Source organism: Venturia canescens, chromosome 7 (genome assembly GCF_019457755.1).
Source record: "Venturia canescens isolate UGA chromosome 7, ASM1945775v1, whole genome shotgun sequence".
NCBI classification, from domain to species: Eukaryota; Metazoa; Arthropoda; class Insecta; order Hymenoptera; family Ichneumonidae; genus Venturia; species Venturia canescens.
Genome location: NC_057427.1, coordinates 15,157,794 through 15,177,050, shown reverse-complemented (window position 1 = coordinate 15,177,050; position 19,257 = coordinate 15,157,794). Strand labels below are relative to the sequence as shown.

General features: G+C 39.3%; 2 protein-coding genes across 2 annotated transcripts; one reads left to right on the top strand and one right to left on the bottom strand.

The window, feature by feature from the left end:
* mRpS11 (mitochondrial ribosomal protein S11) lies at window positions 1–2,656 on the top strand. Its single transcript, XM_043422930.1, has 5 exons — window positions 1–371; window positions 905–1,032; window positions 1,429–1,529; window positions 2,074–2,139; window positions 2,493–2,656. The coding sequence occupies exons 1-5, from the start codon at window positions 133–135 to the stop codon at window positions 2,598–2,600; spliced, it is 642 nt and encodes a 213-aa protein (XP_043278865.1). The 5' UTR covers window positions 1–132; the 3' UTR covers window positions 2,601–2,656.
* A 1,477-nt stretch (window positions 2,657–4,133) lies between these two features.
* Window positions 4,134–18,534, bottom strand: LOC122413685 (clotting factor G beta subunit-like). Its single transcript, XM_043424201.1, has 5 exons — window positions 18,327–18,534; window positions 12,675–12,858; window positions 8,243–8,547; window positions 6,409–6,560; window positions 4,134–5,091 (listed from the first exon to the last, which is right to left on the bottom strand). The coding sequence occupies exons 1-5, from the start codon at window positions 18,412–18,414 to the stop codon at window positions 4,918–4,920; spliced, it is 903 nt and encodes a 300-aa protein (XP_043280136.1). The 5' UTR covers window positions 18,415–18,534; the 3' UTR covers window positions 4,134–4,917.
* Window positions 18,535–19,257: the final 723 nt, after the last annotated feature.

The following is a 19,257-nucleotide window of genomic DNA, read 5'->3' as shown; positions in this document are numbered from 1 at the left end:
ATACGCGTTCTAGCAGCGTCTGCTAGACGAGCAGTAGCAGTGTTACGATTGTTTCGTCCAAATATTTCTATCCGAACTTCATATTAGTTTTTAATTGAATCATTCATTTTGGAAGAAACTTAAAGTTATAAAATGTTGCGGTCCGTAATAAAATTATTAAAAGTTCCACTGATTCAGCCAACTCATTCGAACCTGGCATCGTTGAATTCGAACAAACTCGGGGGTTTTAATTCTCTCGCAATCAACAGTTTTCACACAACTTCAAAATTACAAAAGGTTGAAGATCGTAAAATGATGTTGAATTCTATGCCCAAAATCGATGAAGGTACTGAGGGTGAACAACACATTGACATAGACTACTCGAATATCAAGTAAATAATGTTCTTCTATTTACTATACTCATATTTCGTGGAAGCCAAAGGTGTTATGTTCGTCATTTTTCGACAAAGTTCTCCAGTTTCCTCATGAAAATGTCATTTCATAATATTTTACGAAAAATGTCATAAAAATTATTTCAATTTCGTATATAATAATGACTTGATTTATTTATAACGAAAAAATGACATGTACAACATAACCTAAAAAAATTTTCCACTTTTAAAGATTCGCTACAAGTAAAATAGAAGTATCAAATTCTAAGGGTGTCGGTGCAAATTTTATCATTATATAAGAATATGGCCAATGGTTTTGTTTTGTCTCTCGTTGTAATATCTATTTAACTGTGGAGAAATATTTTACTAGAGCCAATGGCTTTCTCGATCATACTGCATTTAGAAATTCTCACAAATAAAATCTTATTAACTTGTCAAAAAATACCACGTGTACAAGAATGCCTTTCAAAATTTTAACAAAAAAGGTGTCAGAGTCAATCGCAACAATGAAATATATTATTTTTTCATTACAGAGCTGATTTGTTCCCTGATGAAAATACACCCAACAGGCTTTTTAATGGGGTACCTTTCAAAGAAATACCAATTGTTCATATAAGAGTTTCTCACAATAATACTATCGTTGGTTTGACCGACCATAAAGGTAAAATGATAGTTGGATATACTTCCAACAAATGCTTGGTTAATCACAATTTGCTGTTTGCGTTGACATATTCGGTTCTGTTAGACAGTCTTGAAATGAAAGAAAGTGGAGTAAACCTTAACCATTAATTGGTCTTTATTGGTTTTTTATCTACCTGGAAAGGGTACGAAAGGTATATTTTGAACACTTGTTTCACTCATACAAAGTAAACTCTTGGTTGGGAGTAGCCAATTATGTAGTGTACTTGACGTATAATCAATGGAAAACAAGAATAAATTTTTAAAATTGAAAAAAATGAATGAGTTAAAAATGCGAAATATATTTCTATGATAAAATTTATGTATCTTATTGTCCCGAGAACAGGTTTCCAGTTATAATGATTAATTTGGATTACAGGTGTTCTGAAAATCATGCACTCTTGTGGTAGAGAAGGTTTCAAGAATGCTAGAAAAGGAACAAACATTGCTGCACAGGCAACTGCGATCACCCTAAGCACGGTACACCAATGTTTTTGAACCTGATATACTTCAAATAACAAATTTCATGGACAAATTCTTGAAAATGTAAAATCTTTGCTGAAAAATTCTTTTGTTCTAATAGCACACTCTATTTATAATACCAATTTTAGTAATTGTTGTGTGGGTTCAGAGCACTTTCAATGTATGTGCGGAATCGTTGGGTGGGCTTAGAGTGTGCATGTGTCTGCCTGTCCTAGCGTGAACTCCCAAATATTCAAATACCCTATTTCATCACACTTTTCCAACAACTTCGAAACCCCATAACTTATGGTTTTTATAGAAAACGTCAGCCTCTCCCAAAGGAATATCACTTATTATTGTCCAATCAACAACTTCAAAAAAAAGAAATTCTTGCATCGATTTTAAGAAAAGTCGCACTTCTAAATATTTACCATGAGCATTCAAAACTAAATTTGCAAATGTGATGAGGATATTTTTTGCAATCGAAAGTATTTGAAAGAAAGTTGATTCTATTTAAGAGATCTTGGTGTTGAGAAATTTGATCAGATTTTTTTTCTTACAGAAAGCGCTAGAGCAAGGGTTTAAAACAGTGAGAGTAAGGGTACGTGGACTTGGACCCGGCAGAATGGTTAGTACAACTTCCAGTTTTCAAAAAAATATTAAAAGTTCTATGCCTGAATAGAGTATTAGGAAAGCTTGAAAAAAAAAAACAAATCTTTATCATAGTACAATCGAATATATTGCAAGTTATTTATTTTTAAATTGATAGCTGAACGAACTCTTGAACGAGAAACATTGCAAATTTGCCTTGTAAATTGCTTGCATTTACACTTGTCAATGAACGAGAATTATGCATCAAAAATAAAAAGGAAGCGTTTGCCAAGAGAGCCTGTGTTACTTCGATTATTTCTAATTCAGGTGTCGAACGATTGGAAAGAAAATTTATTTCTGCCTTCTATTAATTATTTTTTATTTTTTCAGTCTTCAATTAAAGGTTTGCAGATGGGGGGATTAAACATAATCTCTGTAACTGATAGCACCAGAGTAACATGGACTCCATTGAGAGCTCGAAAGGCAAGAAGGTTGTAAATGGAATGTTAATAAGTCTGTAAAAAATAAATAAAAAGGAAAATTTGGTGAACAAACAGATTTTCACTCTAAAATTTCTTCGTGCTATGAACTAATTTCATATGAACGAATGAGCACGAATCAAAGTGAATTTTTTCAGTAGCTAAAAAAACTAGAAAAAAAGATTGATGCTTGGTTCAAAAATATCGAGGACAAACTGAGCGAATCTGGGACAGGTGACGAAAAGTTCTTCTCGAAAATAGAAACGTTCGTAATCGCCAGAATAAATGGTAACGAATTACATAATTCGATATGATTCAATTTCATTCCTGGAAGTCCTGTTGGTTTTTATGATGAACACTCTGCAAAGTATTTTTGGTTCTTAATTGTTTGACGTGATTAATTTCTCTGCTGACAAATATTGGAGCGTCGTGATTGGAATTTTTATATTTTCAACGTTCCGTCGAAAGCCCCTGGGTGCACCGTGAATATTTTATCGTCCGGTGGACCCACCCAATCGATGAGCTTTTACCAAAACAAAAACTGATTTATTGGTTAATAATTTGTGGCGTGACAGGGAGTCTGCCGATCGATTTTTCAGCGTTAATTAAGAGCAGTTTGTATCACAGTCGGGCTATTGTCGCTTCGTATTAACCGTAAATAATAGAGAATATGTTGGTCGTATAAATATGCATGCTTACTCACGTGGGACTCGAAGACGAACGATCTGAAACTTTTACGTGTCGCTTGGGGCTTTAATACGCTTTCTGTCCAATCATCGCGACTAGCTTGTGTATCGAGTTCGGACGGTGAGGGAACATTGCACCGATGTAGGTCATTGAGGCTTTCCCGAGTACCGTCTTTCCATGTCCAAACATATTTAACTTTTTTAAGAACTTAAACATGCAATATTTCCTCAAAGAACTCATAATCTTGGTTTGTGCCGTATATTTTGTGCGGTATAAAAGTTCATTTCAGAATTTTGGTGAAATTCACAGACTCAGGAAAACTGAAAGTGATTCCGTTGCTGGTAATTTTGTTCATTGAAAATAGCAAATCCGTTGATGCAATTCATCGAAGTTGGTCAACAAAAAGAAGAATCGGCTGCTCGATTTTTCATTCGCACGAATACAATATTTTTGCGATTTCCCATGGTTTTCGGTGTTGACTGATTCCTTAAATTGTTTACAGTTTTTAATGATTTCAACTATTTTCACACCCTGGTTGACTAAGAACGAGAAATTGAACTTGGGCGAATGGCTGCAGTTTACTTGAATCAATGATGATTTTTATTATTACACATTCCCTTATAATATATAACGCAGCTATGAGAATCTGTGTTGGAAAAAACACGCGATCACCAGGAACAAAAACTTGGCCATTCAGCCACTTTTCTTGGGCCCGAAAGACGGATCGGTGGTGGTTAATTTGGAGTTATCTCACATTTTTTAAACTGCAGATGCACTCAACTCATAAATTGTTATATTTTCAAAAAAAGTCGTGACGATTCGACAGTTTCATCAGGTCTTTCCCAACCAAGCACTTGATGTATGGAATTTTAACTATTCATAACCAGCAACCGTTCATTATGATGATATTCGTTGATGCATAAACTCCGTAGAACGCATAATCAAAAATAATTTGCATGCAATACCCGCGTGGAATATTTTTCAATAATTGTCCGAATGTTTCTCTTCGTTAGTCCAGTTTGATGAATTCTCTGTAATTTTATCAAAATCATATTCACTCCAGAGTGCAAAACGACTTCGTTGTCAAATCATTTCCAACGATTATTTATTCAACTCCCGCTCTTATCATACTCCCGCTCTTATATATACATATCAGCTGTGTTCGCAACCAAACGCATAATACTTTTTGGTAATGTTTCTTCTGTCGTAATACAAATACTTACACGATTAATTAAAAATTAGTAAAATGACTAGATCGAGATTCATACGTTTCGTTGAAACATTCATAAAATTGTGTTGTTTCAAAGTTTCGAGTAAGTGGAGATCGAAGCAATAGTTTTTCGAATAAAATTGTCGGTTTGCCCACGTCCCGAGAGTCGTTTTCTCAAAAAATCTCTATCCTTTTTATAATTCAATCACAACAACCACGACTCCATAAATATTGAAGATTTTTAAAAAGAGAGTCAATAGTTGACTGGTCTTTTCTTACAGAGTCTAACTTTGTCTTCACCTCGATGCAGTGCACTATTGATCAGTGAAACGTATTATCAAATAGAGGTTTGACGGTCCTCGAAGTTGTCGAACTGTCAGGAGCTGTACCGGAAAATTCGTTGTACCGTAAATTTAATTTAAATCGATGTGAATGACTCTCAACGTTTGAAAAGCGTTTGTTGCGTGATCCAGGGAATATATTCCGAGATCCTTGTATATATACCCGGAAGTCGTGGTCTTGCGCAACCGACACCCGACGATACTACACCGACGACCATTGTACCATCGCCCACTACAGTACTTCCGACCATCAAAGGGCCGCCGCTGTCCGCCTATATAACCGAAATACATACAGGGTAATTGCTATGGCGATATACACGATCAAATTCGTCATAATGCATTGCTGACTATGCTAAAGTTTCAGGAAAATAACGAAAGCTCAAACGTCTGTTTGATCATCAATAAAATACTCATTTAAAGGAAGATTTACTTGTGATTCAAAAAATCATCTGAACTTTTTTGTTCTTTTGATGATCAAAGAGACGAATAAATTTAATTTTCGCAATTATTCAAATAATGCGTAACTTATTTGTCGAGATTGATAAATTTTTAATATAATGATAATGATTAAAATACTTTCGCAGTTAAATCGTCAAGCAAATGTGACAACAACCATTTTCTATTTATGTGCGTATGTATATCTATATTTTAAACCAGCTGGCTCATGGTGTTGTCAAACCTTCCACCGTTTATGTCGTTATTACTCGTTAATCTCAAACAAGTGTTTTTCTTTTTTCATTCCCAAGTGATTTTCACCGGTAACAAGGCTTTCTCAAGACATCATTGATATTTGAAAACATTATATTTTCTTATTTTTGATTTTGGATCTTTAAATTTGGGAGGATCGTTTTTTTAAATACACACATCGTCGCACAGGAAGTGTGCCTGGCATAAGAGCCTTTCAAAAAATAAAATTTTCGTTAATTATTTTCTCGACAACTGGACGGTAGATCCTATGATTATTCCGGGATATTATAAGATTTCTAACATATTTCCAAATTTCAACTCTTAAAGTTGGAATTTTCGATTTCCATTAGATTCGCGTGAACTTCCTTAATGGTCATTGCTAACTTCAATTCCAAATTTAAGCTTCTTCAATATGAGTTACGATTAATAATGCAATGAAAAAATTTGAAATTATGATGGAGCAAATGTTTGTTGGGTTAAGGCAGTTGATTGAAAGAAATAGGTTTGCAGAATAACTTTCACAAAAAATGTTTAATAAATCCTGCAATTTGGGCCAGAGAATTTCTGGAATCTCGTGAAAATGCAAACACCGGAGGATGAGAATGTGAAGTAATGAAAAAATAACGGTTTTAGGAACAGTTATTCTGGGAATGATTAATGTAAAAAATTCGATACTTCAATTATAGTCGTGTACTTTTTTCAGCAATATCCGAAAAATTGATGAAGTTTCAGTGAGGCTCATACGAGAAAAATTGGTGAAAGCATTCAGGAAGAAAATGATGTTTATTTAGCGAGTGCATGACGCACAGGGGTAAAGAAATTAGGATTGAAAGATTGCACTTCGTGAACGGAAATGAAGAGGAAATAACGACGAAAAAATGAAATGAAATTAGCACTCTTACCCAGCACGTGTCGCGGCCCCCAGCCTCGTGTCCTGCGCACATCTGATGTCTATCGACCCTCGTCTTTTTACCCTGACTCTCGTACCACTCTCTGCAAATGTCATTCTCGACAACTCGAACATCCACTTTTTGTAGAATATCCGTTCGTTTGTCTGCGTCAAAAAAAGCGTGCAAAAGTTATTCACGTTTTATTTTCATCAACATTCGCGTTGGAAGCTTCCTTGCTTTAGCTTAGAATTTTTATTTGATTCGCTAAACATCTCAGAAAGTTTAGTTCTCTTCGGCACTCTGCAATCTCAGATTTTCAGTAGAGAAAATACCAAAAAATCATTCGCAGTTACTCGAAACCGAGAGCAATCTTCTGCGAGGCAACCATTTGTTTCCTACTCAAATTTCCATTCCATCAAATGTCCACCAATTTTTTAAATTCTCGCATTATTCGTCAGAATTTCTTTATCTTTTCAGGTTAACTTGGTAAACCCAAAAACAAAGGAACTGAATCTTTCTCGAGGGGTTCTCGTTTATAGTTTAACCCTTCGATAGTCGCTTGATGAGAGATTCTCTAACAGCCAACCCTCCAACCGCATCGAACAATACTGGACAGCGGCCCAGTCGACCCGAATCATGCGTACTCACCAACCGATTTTGGTCGCGCAGTAAAAGAAAGTTTCACACTACCCGGCAGTACGAAAAAAAACAATTTTTATTCCGGATTTTTTACTTTTTAATAATGTTTTGACCACTCTCCTAAAGTATATTAATCGTTTGACAGGTAGAAAAAAATTAGATTATTCTCCCATTTTTCAAGATAGTTCCCTGTACCTTAAGGAGGGTGGATCACGAAATCGAAATAATCAGAATTTGATCAAATTTATGACGCTGAAGTTTCCAACGTTGGAGTCCAACGAAATTATCGAAAAAAACTCTCCAATAATTCCAGTAATTCTCCTATTTTGTTCCCTGCCAAATTTGCGATTCATTGTTTTTCAAGCTGCACCGAACGATTCGTGAAATAAAAAATTGGTGAATTTCAATCGTTTTTTTCGTTCATTTCGTCGGACTCCAACGTTGGAAACTTCAGCTTCGTTCAAATTTGGTGTTAACGTTCTTTGGTATCAAGTAGACAAGTACGGTTTTTTTCAAATTTTTTTACCACGTGATTATCGAATAATCGAGCGTTAAATCGAAGTTCTTATGCACGAGTTGTATAACTGTATATATGTAAACTTTATGCTTATACAGGTGAACTTTAGCGCTCAACTAGGTGAGTCACAGACGTGCACTCCGCGCACGTCATCTTCTTGCATAGCGTAATTTTTTATTTATTTTTACGCGGATTAATAATTCAACTCATTAATAACTATTGAAAGAGTGTCCAATTCGAAGAATTTTCGAGAAATCGAGTCGAGCAAAACGATATCGACAAAATGTCAAAGACGGTTTGAACTCCAAGCTGTCATTTTGACAGGACGAGTGAACGTTGTTTTTCCCGAATGAATTTAGCGCCACAATGATCGTGTTTTAAGAACCAATCGGAATCGCGGAAAAGCAATGACAATGAACAGCTAATTCACGCGTCACAACCTTGCTTTATAAAAAGGGATTACTCTCGAGAGCTATGCAGTAGAAAAATCTAAAAAAATTTATATCGTCTTACATATTTTGAAAGAATACATTTACCAAATTTTATGAAATTCTTTATATTTTTAACATGGTTTAGCATGGCAACATTGTATCGTCGCGATCCACCCTCCTTAAAAAAATGTGTGAGAGAGAGAGTCTCATAACGCGACCATCGAAGGGTTAAATTTAGGTTGGCTCGCCGTCTACTTACTTCGAGATCTGTCTTCGCCGAGCCATCCCCATCCCGCAGCGACTGCATTGCTACCCCCAAAACCGGTGTAGCCTGGTTCGCCACTGCCACTGGGTAAACAAGCAGGTTGGACGCTGTCCGACCAAGAGATTGTCCTGGCCAATTCCAAGATAGCAATGTCATCGACGTATTGTCCGCACTTGTGTCCCGGATGTACGTTGACGCTGAGAACGCCCTCGACGATTGAGGCTGGTGTCTCGGGTCCTTTCAGATTGTGTTCGCCGAGAGTAACTCGAAGTTGACGGGGCGGTATCGATGTCGTGCCACTTGACGTTGAAAGGGAGAAGAGAGAATAAAAATGTGGGATTATATCGAATTTCACTCTCGGAATTCAAAGGATGCTGGATAACTTCAATGACGTCACATTTCGAGGATGGAATTTTTTGCTTTCCCTCATCAGGTTCGATTCAGCAGTTTCAACGGGTCTCAAAAAGCTTATAATTTTCCCAGGGAATTTTTAATCTTTTCTCAGCTCAGCGTGGATCGTTAGCTCCGAAATTTCGAACAAGTGGACGTTCGCGATTAGCGTCGACGATGAACGCTTTTCCACAGGACGAAAGTCAATGAATTATTATCGCAATAACGTTGCGCGAAGTATTTAGGAAAAACTATATAATCCAGAGCGGCTATTTTTGTACGATGCCTGGTGCACGAGAAAGTCCTTACGGGAAGGTAATCTTGCCGGAGACAAAGTTTGCAATATGGGATGGTAGCATATATTTCCGTATCTTTACATTTGCCAGGAAAATCCTTTTTTAATTAACTTCCCGTACGTTTTACTGGCGTTAGCAGTCATTATCCCTCAACCGTTAACGAGTTCATCGTTTTCCATTTTCCAAAGGGATTTTCAAGTTCTCGCATGATTTTAATATAACAAACAAATGGGGAAAAAAAAAAACAAAACAAAATAAAACGGATATCCGCTCCCGATAGGCAACTGTCAATTCTGAGCCTGCTCGTTATGGCAGAGCTGCTGAAAAGCTTTCGTATGAGCGAGTAAACGAGCGACGATATATCGGAAGCTGCGCGTGTTCTCAAAGAATGATGAAAAACAAAAAGCAGTCTGAAACTCCTCGTGTACGGAATTTAATCGACGGATGGAGAGAAAAGGATAAGCTAAAAGCGGAGATAATAATGGACGCGCGAAATCCTCGGAAAAGCTGCCACGGCGACGACAAAGAGAAGTGAAATTTTGCAAGGTGTACGTATCCGCGAGTGCGTGTTAGTGTCGCTCCGTGGTGTGTAGCGGACTTGTTCGAACTTGGCTGCGACGCGTTTTGCCCAGTTGCTGCTAGCAATTACCGAGTTGTTTCGTAACGTGAAAAGCGTGCACGCAATCACGGTTTACGGGACGGCCAAACCAGCAAACGAGGTAGCGGCCAGGCGGACAGATAGAAGAGAAAGGGAGGAGGGAGCGAGAGAGCCGTTGAAACGTCGCCCCTTCTGGTTCGACCCAGCGGGTTGCTTGCGCGTTTTGCCGCACCGCTCTGTGGCTTGAAGTAAACAAGCGGCGATGAGAAATAGCAGGGACCAAAGAGAACGAAGCTTCGCTACGCGTCGCAGTGCCCTGTACCGTTTAATCGGACGACTTTCATCCCACTACGCTATACACTGTCGCACAGAGTGCTTTACGAAAAGCGATTGCGAGTGTGTCTGTGACCGTATAACGCACCCCGTGTGTGCTCCTCTGTATGCTCAAACGTGTGCGATGAATGTTTGATATACGAGCCATCCTGAACGGAACGTTGCCGATTAAACTCGTACATCTCCTCGATGAGCCGCGTGGTTTAACACTAAAACTGATGACAACCGGTATAATGAACAATAGAAATCACCTGGCAAGACTTGCGAATTTCCACCGACCGACCCTTTCTCCTGTTACTTTTTATTTTCAGGGATAATTCCAGGCTCTCCGCTCCCAACTCGATTGCTCGCGGGATCGCGATCTTCACAATCGCCAATCGTTCATCGTATAACGACTTTAAGGAGGAACATCAGCTTCCCGTTAAGTGAGGTTATGTAAATACGAATTCGATTGCTTTTATCTAAAAGGCTACACGGGTTTGCTTTGTTTATACGGGATTAGCCTCTAAAAATAGGTCATTTTTTGGTGGTATCTATGTGAAATATAAACAAAATGGCAGAATTAAACGACCTCCAATTTTGCACAAATGTTCTTTAGAGTTCAAACTGTCGAATAGTACTATTTTTCTAACCTATCGCCATTTTTTATTTGTTTTTGAGTATGGAAAGATGAGGCCTGTGAAATTATTTCCTATACGTAGGTGTTAAGGAGTTTCGGTACAGGCGATACAATGTTGCCATGCTAATCCATGCTGAAAAAATTTAAAAGTTCAAAAAGTTCAGAATTTTATAAAATTTGGTGAACATATTCTTTAGTGCCAAATTTTACTATACAAATTTTTTAAGATTTTTCTTCTACACAGTTATCGAGTAATTAATCACTAAAGTTCACGTGTATAAGCATAGTGTTTATGCATTCCGGGCATAAGAAATCTGCTTTAATGCGTAATTACTCGATAACTAATTAGAAGAAAATTTTGAAAAAATTTGTGTTTTCGCACTTGATGTTGAAGAACATTATCACCAAATTTGATCAATTTCTTAACATTAGACTTTTGTACCGAAACTCCTTAAATATTCCAAGTTTGAAAATTATTTACTCAAAAGTGGCTGAATTAAATGGATTAAAAATTCGAGAGGCTATAAAAAATATATCCAAAAATGTATTCTAAAAGTTTCATTAAGCTATCACCATTATTCTCAAGCTGATGTTCCTCCTTAATCGGGTGTTTTACGTCCGCGCGTTTGTTCCTCAGAACTTTTATACCGTCGACATCGACACCTTTATCGACTCGAGCTAAGAGAATCTTTTTGGTTTGGAGTACATTGAAGTAAGCCTTGCAGATTTTCATAATATTTTACTCATATATGTGAAGTTTGGGTACTTGTGTATTGTCATGTTGTATCTCCTTGCCAACTTGTTTATCGATTTGCCTTGTTCAGTTGTCTACGAGTTCAGCTACGAGAAGCTAACGAATAAATTACTCTTTCATTATTTTAATAAGTCTTTTGTGTGTCCCATTTATCGTATATTTGTTTTTCTCAGAATCGAACAGCGAGTATATTCTGGTTGCAATGTGAATCAATCGATCGTCATTAAGGATGTGCACGCGCGTTGTACTAAGTCGACAGTTTTCCATATTTTTTCAAAAGAATGACCCCGGTCGTTCATATACAGCATTGTATTAGTAGAAAAGCATTATTTTCAAAATTTCAAAAATTTCAAAGTTCTATAACCATGTGGCGTTTCCAACTCAATATTTCTAATTCAGATGGCGGTTTAACCCCTTTTTACAAGGCACTGTTAAATTCCCCGCGATTCAATTCACATAAGAAATGGTTTTAATCTTTGACATCTAATTTAGAAATGTAAATCAAATTTAGAGTTGAGGATGGTTGAAGGGGCCAGTAAGTCATTGTGGCTATAAGCGACACGTTAATTTCTGTACTTTTCGACTGTTAATATTTCAACCAAACAGTAGATAAAGGCTCTTGAAATAGCGCAGGCGTAGAAAAAAAATCTTGGGTTGTAAGACATGAAAAAATTGGAGTGCTATCTAAAAACAACCCTCGCGCTTGTGCATCCTTAACCCGCCTTGTTTCTAGTAGCAAGGAAGCCATATCATTAGAATTAAAGTTCATTGATAATTTTCCATGGGAATTCTCCAAACACGAGTCTCCCAATGTAGTTAACAAGCAACTTGATACTGTATGTCGATGAGTGATCGATGTTTAATGAAATAAGCGAGTCGATAATTGACATCATTACTACGTACGCTGTTAAGTTTAAAACGAAATATACGTTTTTTTATTTTCTACGCAGCGGTTACGCCGTTCGACAGTAATGAACGTAACTCATTAATCTCATTATCGCCGATGAAACTATCACGAAAACTGGCAAGTGCGGGCAATGTTTTCTCATAACGTAAATGACGACGACGTGAAACACGAGATCCCCGAAGTTGCGCAAGCTTCTGTCCCAAGCCGATTTATGCAACGAGGAAAATGAAACGCGAATGGGGTGCGCCTCGTAATCAGTCCTGAATGGATTCCTTCCACGGTTCACTCAAACACGCGTTAAAGTATCTTCTTTTAGTTTCGCTAAAACGAGCTCGAAGTTGTGCTCTGACGAGTTGAACGAAATATTTTTTTTTGTTGACGCCCACTCGATGTTTTTTTTTTTTTTTTTTCATTTCTTCTCAATTCGACAAAAGGTCAGAAATGAAAGCTCCAATGAGCGCATTGAAGTGACACGATCGAACGTTTCACGAAGAATGTAAAAAAATATGAAAATTCATATTATACTTACGAGCACAAGCAGTGAGCAGCGGTGAGAATGAATCTAGAATTGATGATTGTGCCACCGCAAAAGTGTCCGCCCATTCTCGTGATGCTCACCAGCCAGGGAAATTCGCGCGGTACGGCATCATGGCCGCCAACCACACGGGCGAATCGTGAATTGATCGAAGCTTTGCCACACGGTACGTCAGCCACTTGAGAAACAAAAAAACGCCTTAAAACCCTCCGGCAACCTCGAGATTCCAATGTTTCAGGTGGAAAATTGTTTTCAATTATTCTTTCAGTTTTTAGTGGTTCCATTATACCATCGCGTCTTTACGGGGTTTTGTCAAGTCGAAAATTAACAAATCCGACTTTGCTGAAAGCGACCGAATGGATATTCGCAGGTCTACACTTTCGCGAAGTCGGTTACGTCGTCTGACGTTTTATTACCTCCAACGTTTCACCCTTTCAGACCATCAATTTCCATTACAGAGAGATATCTCGCATTGTGTATTACCGGAATGCCGGAAGGCATAGCACCGCATAAATTTGCAATGTTGTATCGTAAGATAGTAGAACGGAGAACTCCTTTGCGGTAATAGACTCTTAGAGTTACTGAAACAGGCAACAGTGTTCTTCGAGTTCTGGAATGCATGCTGCTCGCTCTCTTTCTTCGCTCCTGCACTCTTATCGAGGAGGCACAATTGCTTTAGCAGTGAGCTTGTGGTACACGAGTTAGCTGCGCGGAGATAAAACAAAAATGCCAACTGTTTGGTAAGAAGACGAAGGGGCTGCATCTACGTGCGTGTTCGTCTTTAACTAAGGACTTTTGTCGTAAGAGAGTGTAAGGTCGGATGAGGCAAGAAGAGCTTGGGAGAATACAAGGCTGACGACGGCAGTAAGAATTTCAGGATCCCGGATGGGCTCGACCGAGGAATCCCAATAAGCCGATGCCTTGTAATGACGAAACTTTTGATTGGATGAGTTGTGAAGTCGGAAAAGATGAGGCTGTGGACTATTTTCTTTCGGAGCTTGACAGCAAAGGGGGAGAATAAAAGAGACAGTGGGACATTACAACGCGGCAATCCGAACGAAATATAGAGATATGAGCGCGCGGTGCTCGTCGCCCTAGCCAATTTTATTTTCGGGCCAATACCACGTTATTGGCTCTTTTATCATGGATAAATGCACGCGGCGGACGCAATTCGATTTGCGCATCGAGCACTCTCTTCGCTCATTCCAATAATACTTTTTCATCGAATTTTCGATTGGCTTGTATACGAGCATTGTTCGTTGGGAATGAGGAATAAGTTGACACCACTTTCGAAGTTCTTGGATGGCTGGCTACCCAGCAGATTTTACCTCGCCCCCTTCGGGGGCCTTCTCTTCCGTTCTTTTCGAAAATCACAATGTTTTTAGGGTAGGATCGCATCATGGAAGAGTTTCAAATAATTATATTAAATTTGGCACTGAACACCGAAGCACCCTCAACAGATGTTTGCTCTGAGCAGAAAATCATGGTGAAATTCAAGCACAAATTTCGAAATGCCCTTTCGCAGGGTCTGTCTTTACAGAGCTTCCGAAAGGAGAAAAACTCAACGGAGTAAAAGGAAGGTACCAAAACGGAGTGGGCTCCGTTAAAAAGATAAGAGTTAATTTCGCTCCACTCTGGCGAGTCCATTGTCGCACGCGCAAGACCGATTTGAGAGAGGAACCTCGTCGCCGTGGTATTTGTATTTTTTAAAATCCTTTCGACAATACCGAGCTATTTTTTTTTTACACGAAGCGTTAAAAGCGTCATATTGAACGCCAGGGGACTGTCTGTTGCCAGTGGGGTTAACCGGATATCCGTAAAAAAAAGAAAAGCTCCGACTCTCTCGCAACGCCGATGGGTATATTCTTCACGTGCAATTCAATGCTCATCCGGGCCGTGAAAATGGATCTGGCGGCTTTCTGTCAACACAATCCCCGCAATCTAAAGGCATGAAGAGAAGGGAGAAGCGTCAGGGCCGAGAGGAGGAGGAGGAGGGGGGGGGGGGGGGGTCGTACGAGAATGGCAATAGGACTATAATATCAGTCTTCTCTCTTGCTTGCCGTGGAACTCGTTTCATCTCTTTCTCTCGTCCTCTGTCTCTTGCTCCCTTTCTCTCTCTCTCTCTCTCTCTCTCTCTCTCGTTTTACGCGTGGTGACTGATTAATTGGACCGCTGCGCCCGCGCCTCTCCTCCTTCGCGGGGTTCAACCATAGAATTTGAAGTCGCCTCTATATATTCGGAAACGCGTAATAGATATGTCAAAAGCAGAGTCGGTACATGGTCATGATGATATGCTGATGCTTTGGCCCGCATACCCTACAGCAGAGCCACCCCTGGTCCTCTCCTTCTTCCTCCTCCTCGCGGCCCTCGTTGTCATCGGAATTTTCGCAATCCTCCCTGCCGAAAAGCTTTCACACTCACGATTCAATATCTAGCAGCTCATATAATATAATACCGGAGTGTTATATAGTCGTCAGAGCGTATGCAAAGACTCGTAAAATATGAGGGCATGTTCTCGGCTCCCCGTCCAGAGGGCGTTTCACACAGCTTCAGCAGAACTTTTAAGAGGGCTCTCCAAAAGCATTCAACTATTTTTCACCTCCCAAAGAGTAAATAGCAAATAACTCCATTAGGCTATCATTTCTTTTTCACAACCACTCTACAGCTATAAAGTGAATCGGTCATAAAATTTAGTCGGTCAACATCGCTCCTCGTTACATAAAATATCCTGTGCGCCCCGATACATACGAGTCATAACAATAGCGGAGCTTGACTCCGTTCTCCCAAAAATTGTCTGACCCCCCTCTCCGTAGCAAAAGGTACAATAATGCACGCTTCGAAGGGGGGTGGATTAATCGTCGCGATGGAAGAATTTGGAATTCAATAGAATCGCCATTTATTTCGTACTCGTAGATGGCCGGATGGCCGAGGCTTTTCCATCGTTGAAGTTATCGTTATTTAGTGTATCAGCACCATATTACTACCAAGTGTTTTTATGGTAATCGCTTGCCGAAAAACTATCCGAGTAAAAGCGAAAGTACGATCGCGGGGCCTGTGCTTTTTTCTTTGGGATATGCTGGGCGTCTCATTTTTCATAATGTAATAATATAGAAACAAATGCTCGATGAGGATATTCAATGAAGGCGCTCATAATTAAATGAATCTGGTGAAAAATGGGGATTAAACGATAAAAGCGAATAAAATTCTCACCGATACATCATTTTTCCGGGGTTGAATTTTATCCCGTTATTCATAAAGTGGAACGAGACAGGCGGTAAATATTCATTGGTAACTACGAAAAATATTGACTAATCCCTTTATTGTTCTCCGTATCCATAAACGTGAATTTTCATCGTTATATTCTCACACATCTAATAAAATCTCGTTTGGCCGTGTTAAATTTAAAAGCTTAACGAGTGGATGTGTATAAATTATGCAACACGATTTTCACATCGAATAAACTTTCACGCGGCTTGTATTTCGTTTTTAAATCCGAAGACGAGAGCTTTCCTATCGAGCGGGCCGCGAGAGCCGGGGGGGGGGGGGGGGGCGTGGGGCTAAAATGGCTCGCAGCTTCGTTCACGAGAGCTTTTGTGTATACACGCACAACACACACCGCAGTATGCATGTATACAGATGGATATATATTTTATAGAGAATATATTGGCGGAGCATTTACGATGAATGTATTTATTGGGGGTCGAGCTCAGCCTCGCGTATACCGCCCATAGACTTTCCCGACTGTTCGGTCCGAATGTTGGAATAAAACAAAATTATGGGAACTCTCGCTCCCTCTCCTCTTGCTCTTGCAACTCCCCTCCCCCTGCCGACTCCCTTCAGAGCTGGTTTGGGGTTAGTTTGAATTGTAAATTTGGTGGCGTGGTAACGCGGTCGATTGCGATGGCACGAGTTAGGGAAAAAGCATTGCGCTCCCTCTCCCGGCCGCCCGCTCAATATCCCTGGCCTCATCATTCCCTAAACTCTCTTATCTTTGTATACGTGAATATCTGTATAGACGTTATACACGTATTGATGAATGGATATTCACTCGAAAATTCAGCAGTCGTAGCAAACTATTGACCGACCTTCGCTCAGGTTATCCGCGACTCTGTGGCTTATCTGACTCCATAATTCGTGTGAAAGAAAAATTTAACAAAAGTAATTGAACTGTAGCAGCTTATTCGGGACCGGAGTCACGGAGCGAGCCACTAGTCAATGGTGTCATTTTATACCGAACGTATTCCATCATATTTTCTGTACTTTTATCCATTATTGTAATGAAGACTCGAGCGATGCAGTTCAATTGCGAAATGCGTGCGGTGAATTTTGACGAAGCATATTGAAGGAAAAAATATATATATATTTACCATTAAGGCCGTTCAAGTGGAACAAAATTTATTCCACACGAATAAATTTCATCGTTTCATCATTAATAAAATGTATTCGAGGTGAAAACATGTGATTACATCTCGTTCCAGTGAATTCGCACTAATATTGAATTGATTTTATTTATTTTCTAACTGTCAGTTGTAACGTAATGTCTCGTTTATTGCAGGGGATGAGATAAGTATTGTTTATCGACATTAAATCGTCACTTTGGTGACACGAATTTGCGCAGTTTTTGTTAACTCTATTCAAATCCCTTCGCTATATATACGCGAAAACATATTTATCGTCGTTGGTTTTACGATTTCATGTGGAAATGGGGAAAAAGAATATCTCGAAGTTTGAATTTCCATCGTCAGGAAAGCTTTGCCACTGTTTTCACGGGTACAGCTTCCTGCCGATGTGGACCCATGAAACGGAAGTGGGAAACGTTTCGTGATTCGAGAAAAAAAAATGGAAAAAAACAAAGAATAATTGGGAAAGAAAAATCCCAGGCTATTCGGCTAACGGCTAACACTAAATTTCGTTTAATAACTTCCGGCTTCTGTCTGCGTTAGCGAGACTTAGCCTCATTCACGTCCCAACCCTCCGGGAGTTTCCCTTCCTCTTTTTTCCCTCACCGCTTTCTTCCAACTCTTTCTCTTCCCCCATATGCATACATGTATATCGAATCCACTTGGTATTTTATGTCGACGTACTATATTCGACTGTTCGCCGGGAAGCGCGTTGGTAAAACCGCGGGGATTCGTTGTTAAATGCTTTCCGAATTCTCGGCATTCTCGAGGATCTCCCGTCCGCAGAAGAACGTGACGATTTCCGGTCTGTTCTCCGCCCGTTAGAATCGCTTTGAAACTTCAAATAATCGCCTCAATTTACCGAATAAACTCTACTCGTACTACCGCCTCGTTGTTCACAATTGTATTTGACTCGTTGCTCACAATTAACTTGAGAAAAACAGAGAGTTTATCGATCGGGATGAACACTCAAAGTTCGCTGTCCCTCGATCGATTTATTGAGAAAAAAAATCTTTTTGTTGACACGAATTTCTTGTGTCTCTGTGGCTTCCACTTTGTTGGATTTGACTTCGAGCTTTCGTCATTACTCAATCGATATTTACGCAATGCAAACAAATTTGGTGCTTCATTGAAAAACACGGAAATTTTTTTATTAAAACGATTCGAAGGAAATCCTATCGTCATAATTGACACGAAATTAAACAGACTTGTAAACTGTCTCTTTTTGAGAAATTTTTATACTCACGATTCACGGAGGCAACAACGATGCTCGGCAAAACAACGAGTAGAAAAAGTCCGCTCGACGAAAATGTAAGAAATTCACGCTCCGCCATTTCCTTTCCCTGGGCTAAGGTGAGCAGTGCTCGATGGGCAATGAAAAAATGTCACAGCTTCCCATCCACGAAGGCTTCTTTATACGTTCATCGGCTTCATCGTCGCGCGCTCGACGTCTGTGTCTGCCACGGTTATCTCCCACCATTAGCTCCAAGTTTGACCGTGAAAAAGCCCCGTCCCGCCAATTTTACGATCTCACAAATGCCGGGGTACACATCGGTAGCTTTATTCCATCGGCTCTTCATGATTTATGTTTGGCATTGAAACGCGTCGGATTTAACGATCGGAATCTTGGAAATGAGGTTAAAAAAACGCTGCATCGAACGCGAACGAATTCAAAATTCACAACATTTTCACTGTCATTCAGCGCGATAGCGTGCACCGCCAATACGAAATCCAATCATTCGAAAAATCACGAAGATTCGAACCTCATTTTCTTACCTCATTTTCACCTCCGGTTCTTTGAAATACGAATGAAATAATTTCGCGATTCAATTACCTCAACGAATCGATATAGTGTCTTGCCACGCCGTTCAAATAATTCCATATTTTCTCCTCCATAAAATCGTACTATTCGGCCTCATTAGTTATGCCAATTCTGCCGGCGATATTTTGTCGCTCTCATATGGGAGTGCATAACTAGGAAATGTTGGTGATAAGTCAACGGAAATTGGATCAGCAGTAGCTGCGTATACCTATGCGGATTGAGCGTCAACGAAAAAATCGTATCGTTGGATATTCGTACACTGTTAAAAAAATTTTTTTCAAACAAGTAACTTTTTTTTAATGCAAATAAATGAATTACTTGTATATTATCTAGTAATTCATTATTGTTTCCATGT

Excerpts from the sequence above, each read along its gene's own strand:
- mRpS11 (XM_043422930.1), top strand. The coding sequence starts at position 133 with ATGTTGCGGTCCGTAATAAAATTATTAAAAGTTCCACTGATTCAGCCA. Across the intron at positions 1,033-1,428 it reads TGGTTTGACCGACCATAAAG|GTGTTCTGAAAATCATGCAC; the intron begins GTAAAATGATAG and ends TTTGGATTACAG. Across the intron at positions 2,140-2,492 it reads GACTTGGACCCGGCAGAATG|TCTTCAATTAAAGGTTTGCA; the intron begins GTTAGTACAACT and ends TTATTTTTTCAG.
- LOC122413685 (XM_043424201.1), bottom strand. The coding sequence starts at position 18,414 with ATGGCGGAGCGTGAATTTCTTACATTTTCGTCGAGCGGACTTTTTCTA. Across the intron at positions 12,859-18,326 it reads CGTTGTTGCCTCCGTGAATC|TGGCTGACGTACCGTGTGGC; the intron begins GTGAGTATAAAA and ends TTGTTTCTCAAG. Across the intron at positions 8,548-12,674 it reads GCTGCTCACTGCTTGTGCTC|TGGCACGACATCGATACCGC; the intron begins GTAAGTATAATA and ends TTCAACGTCAAG.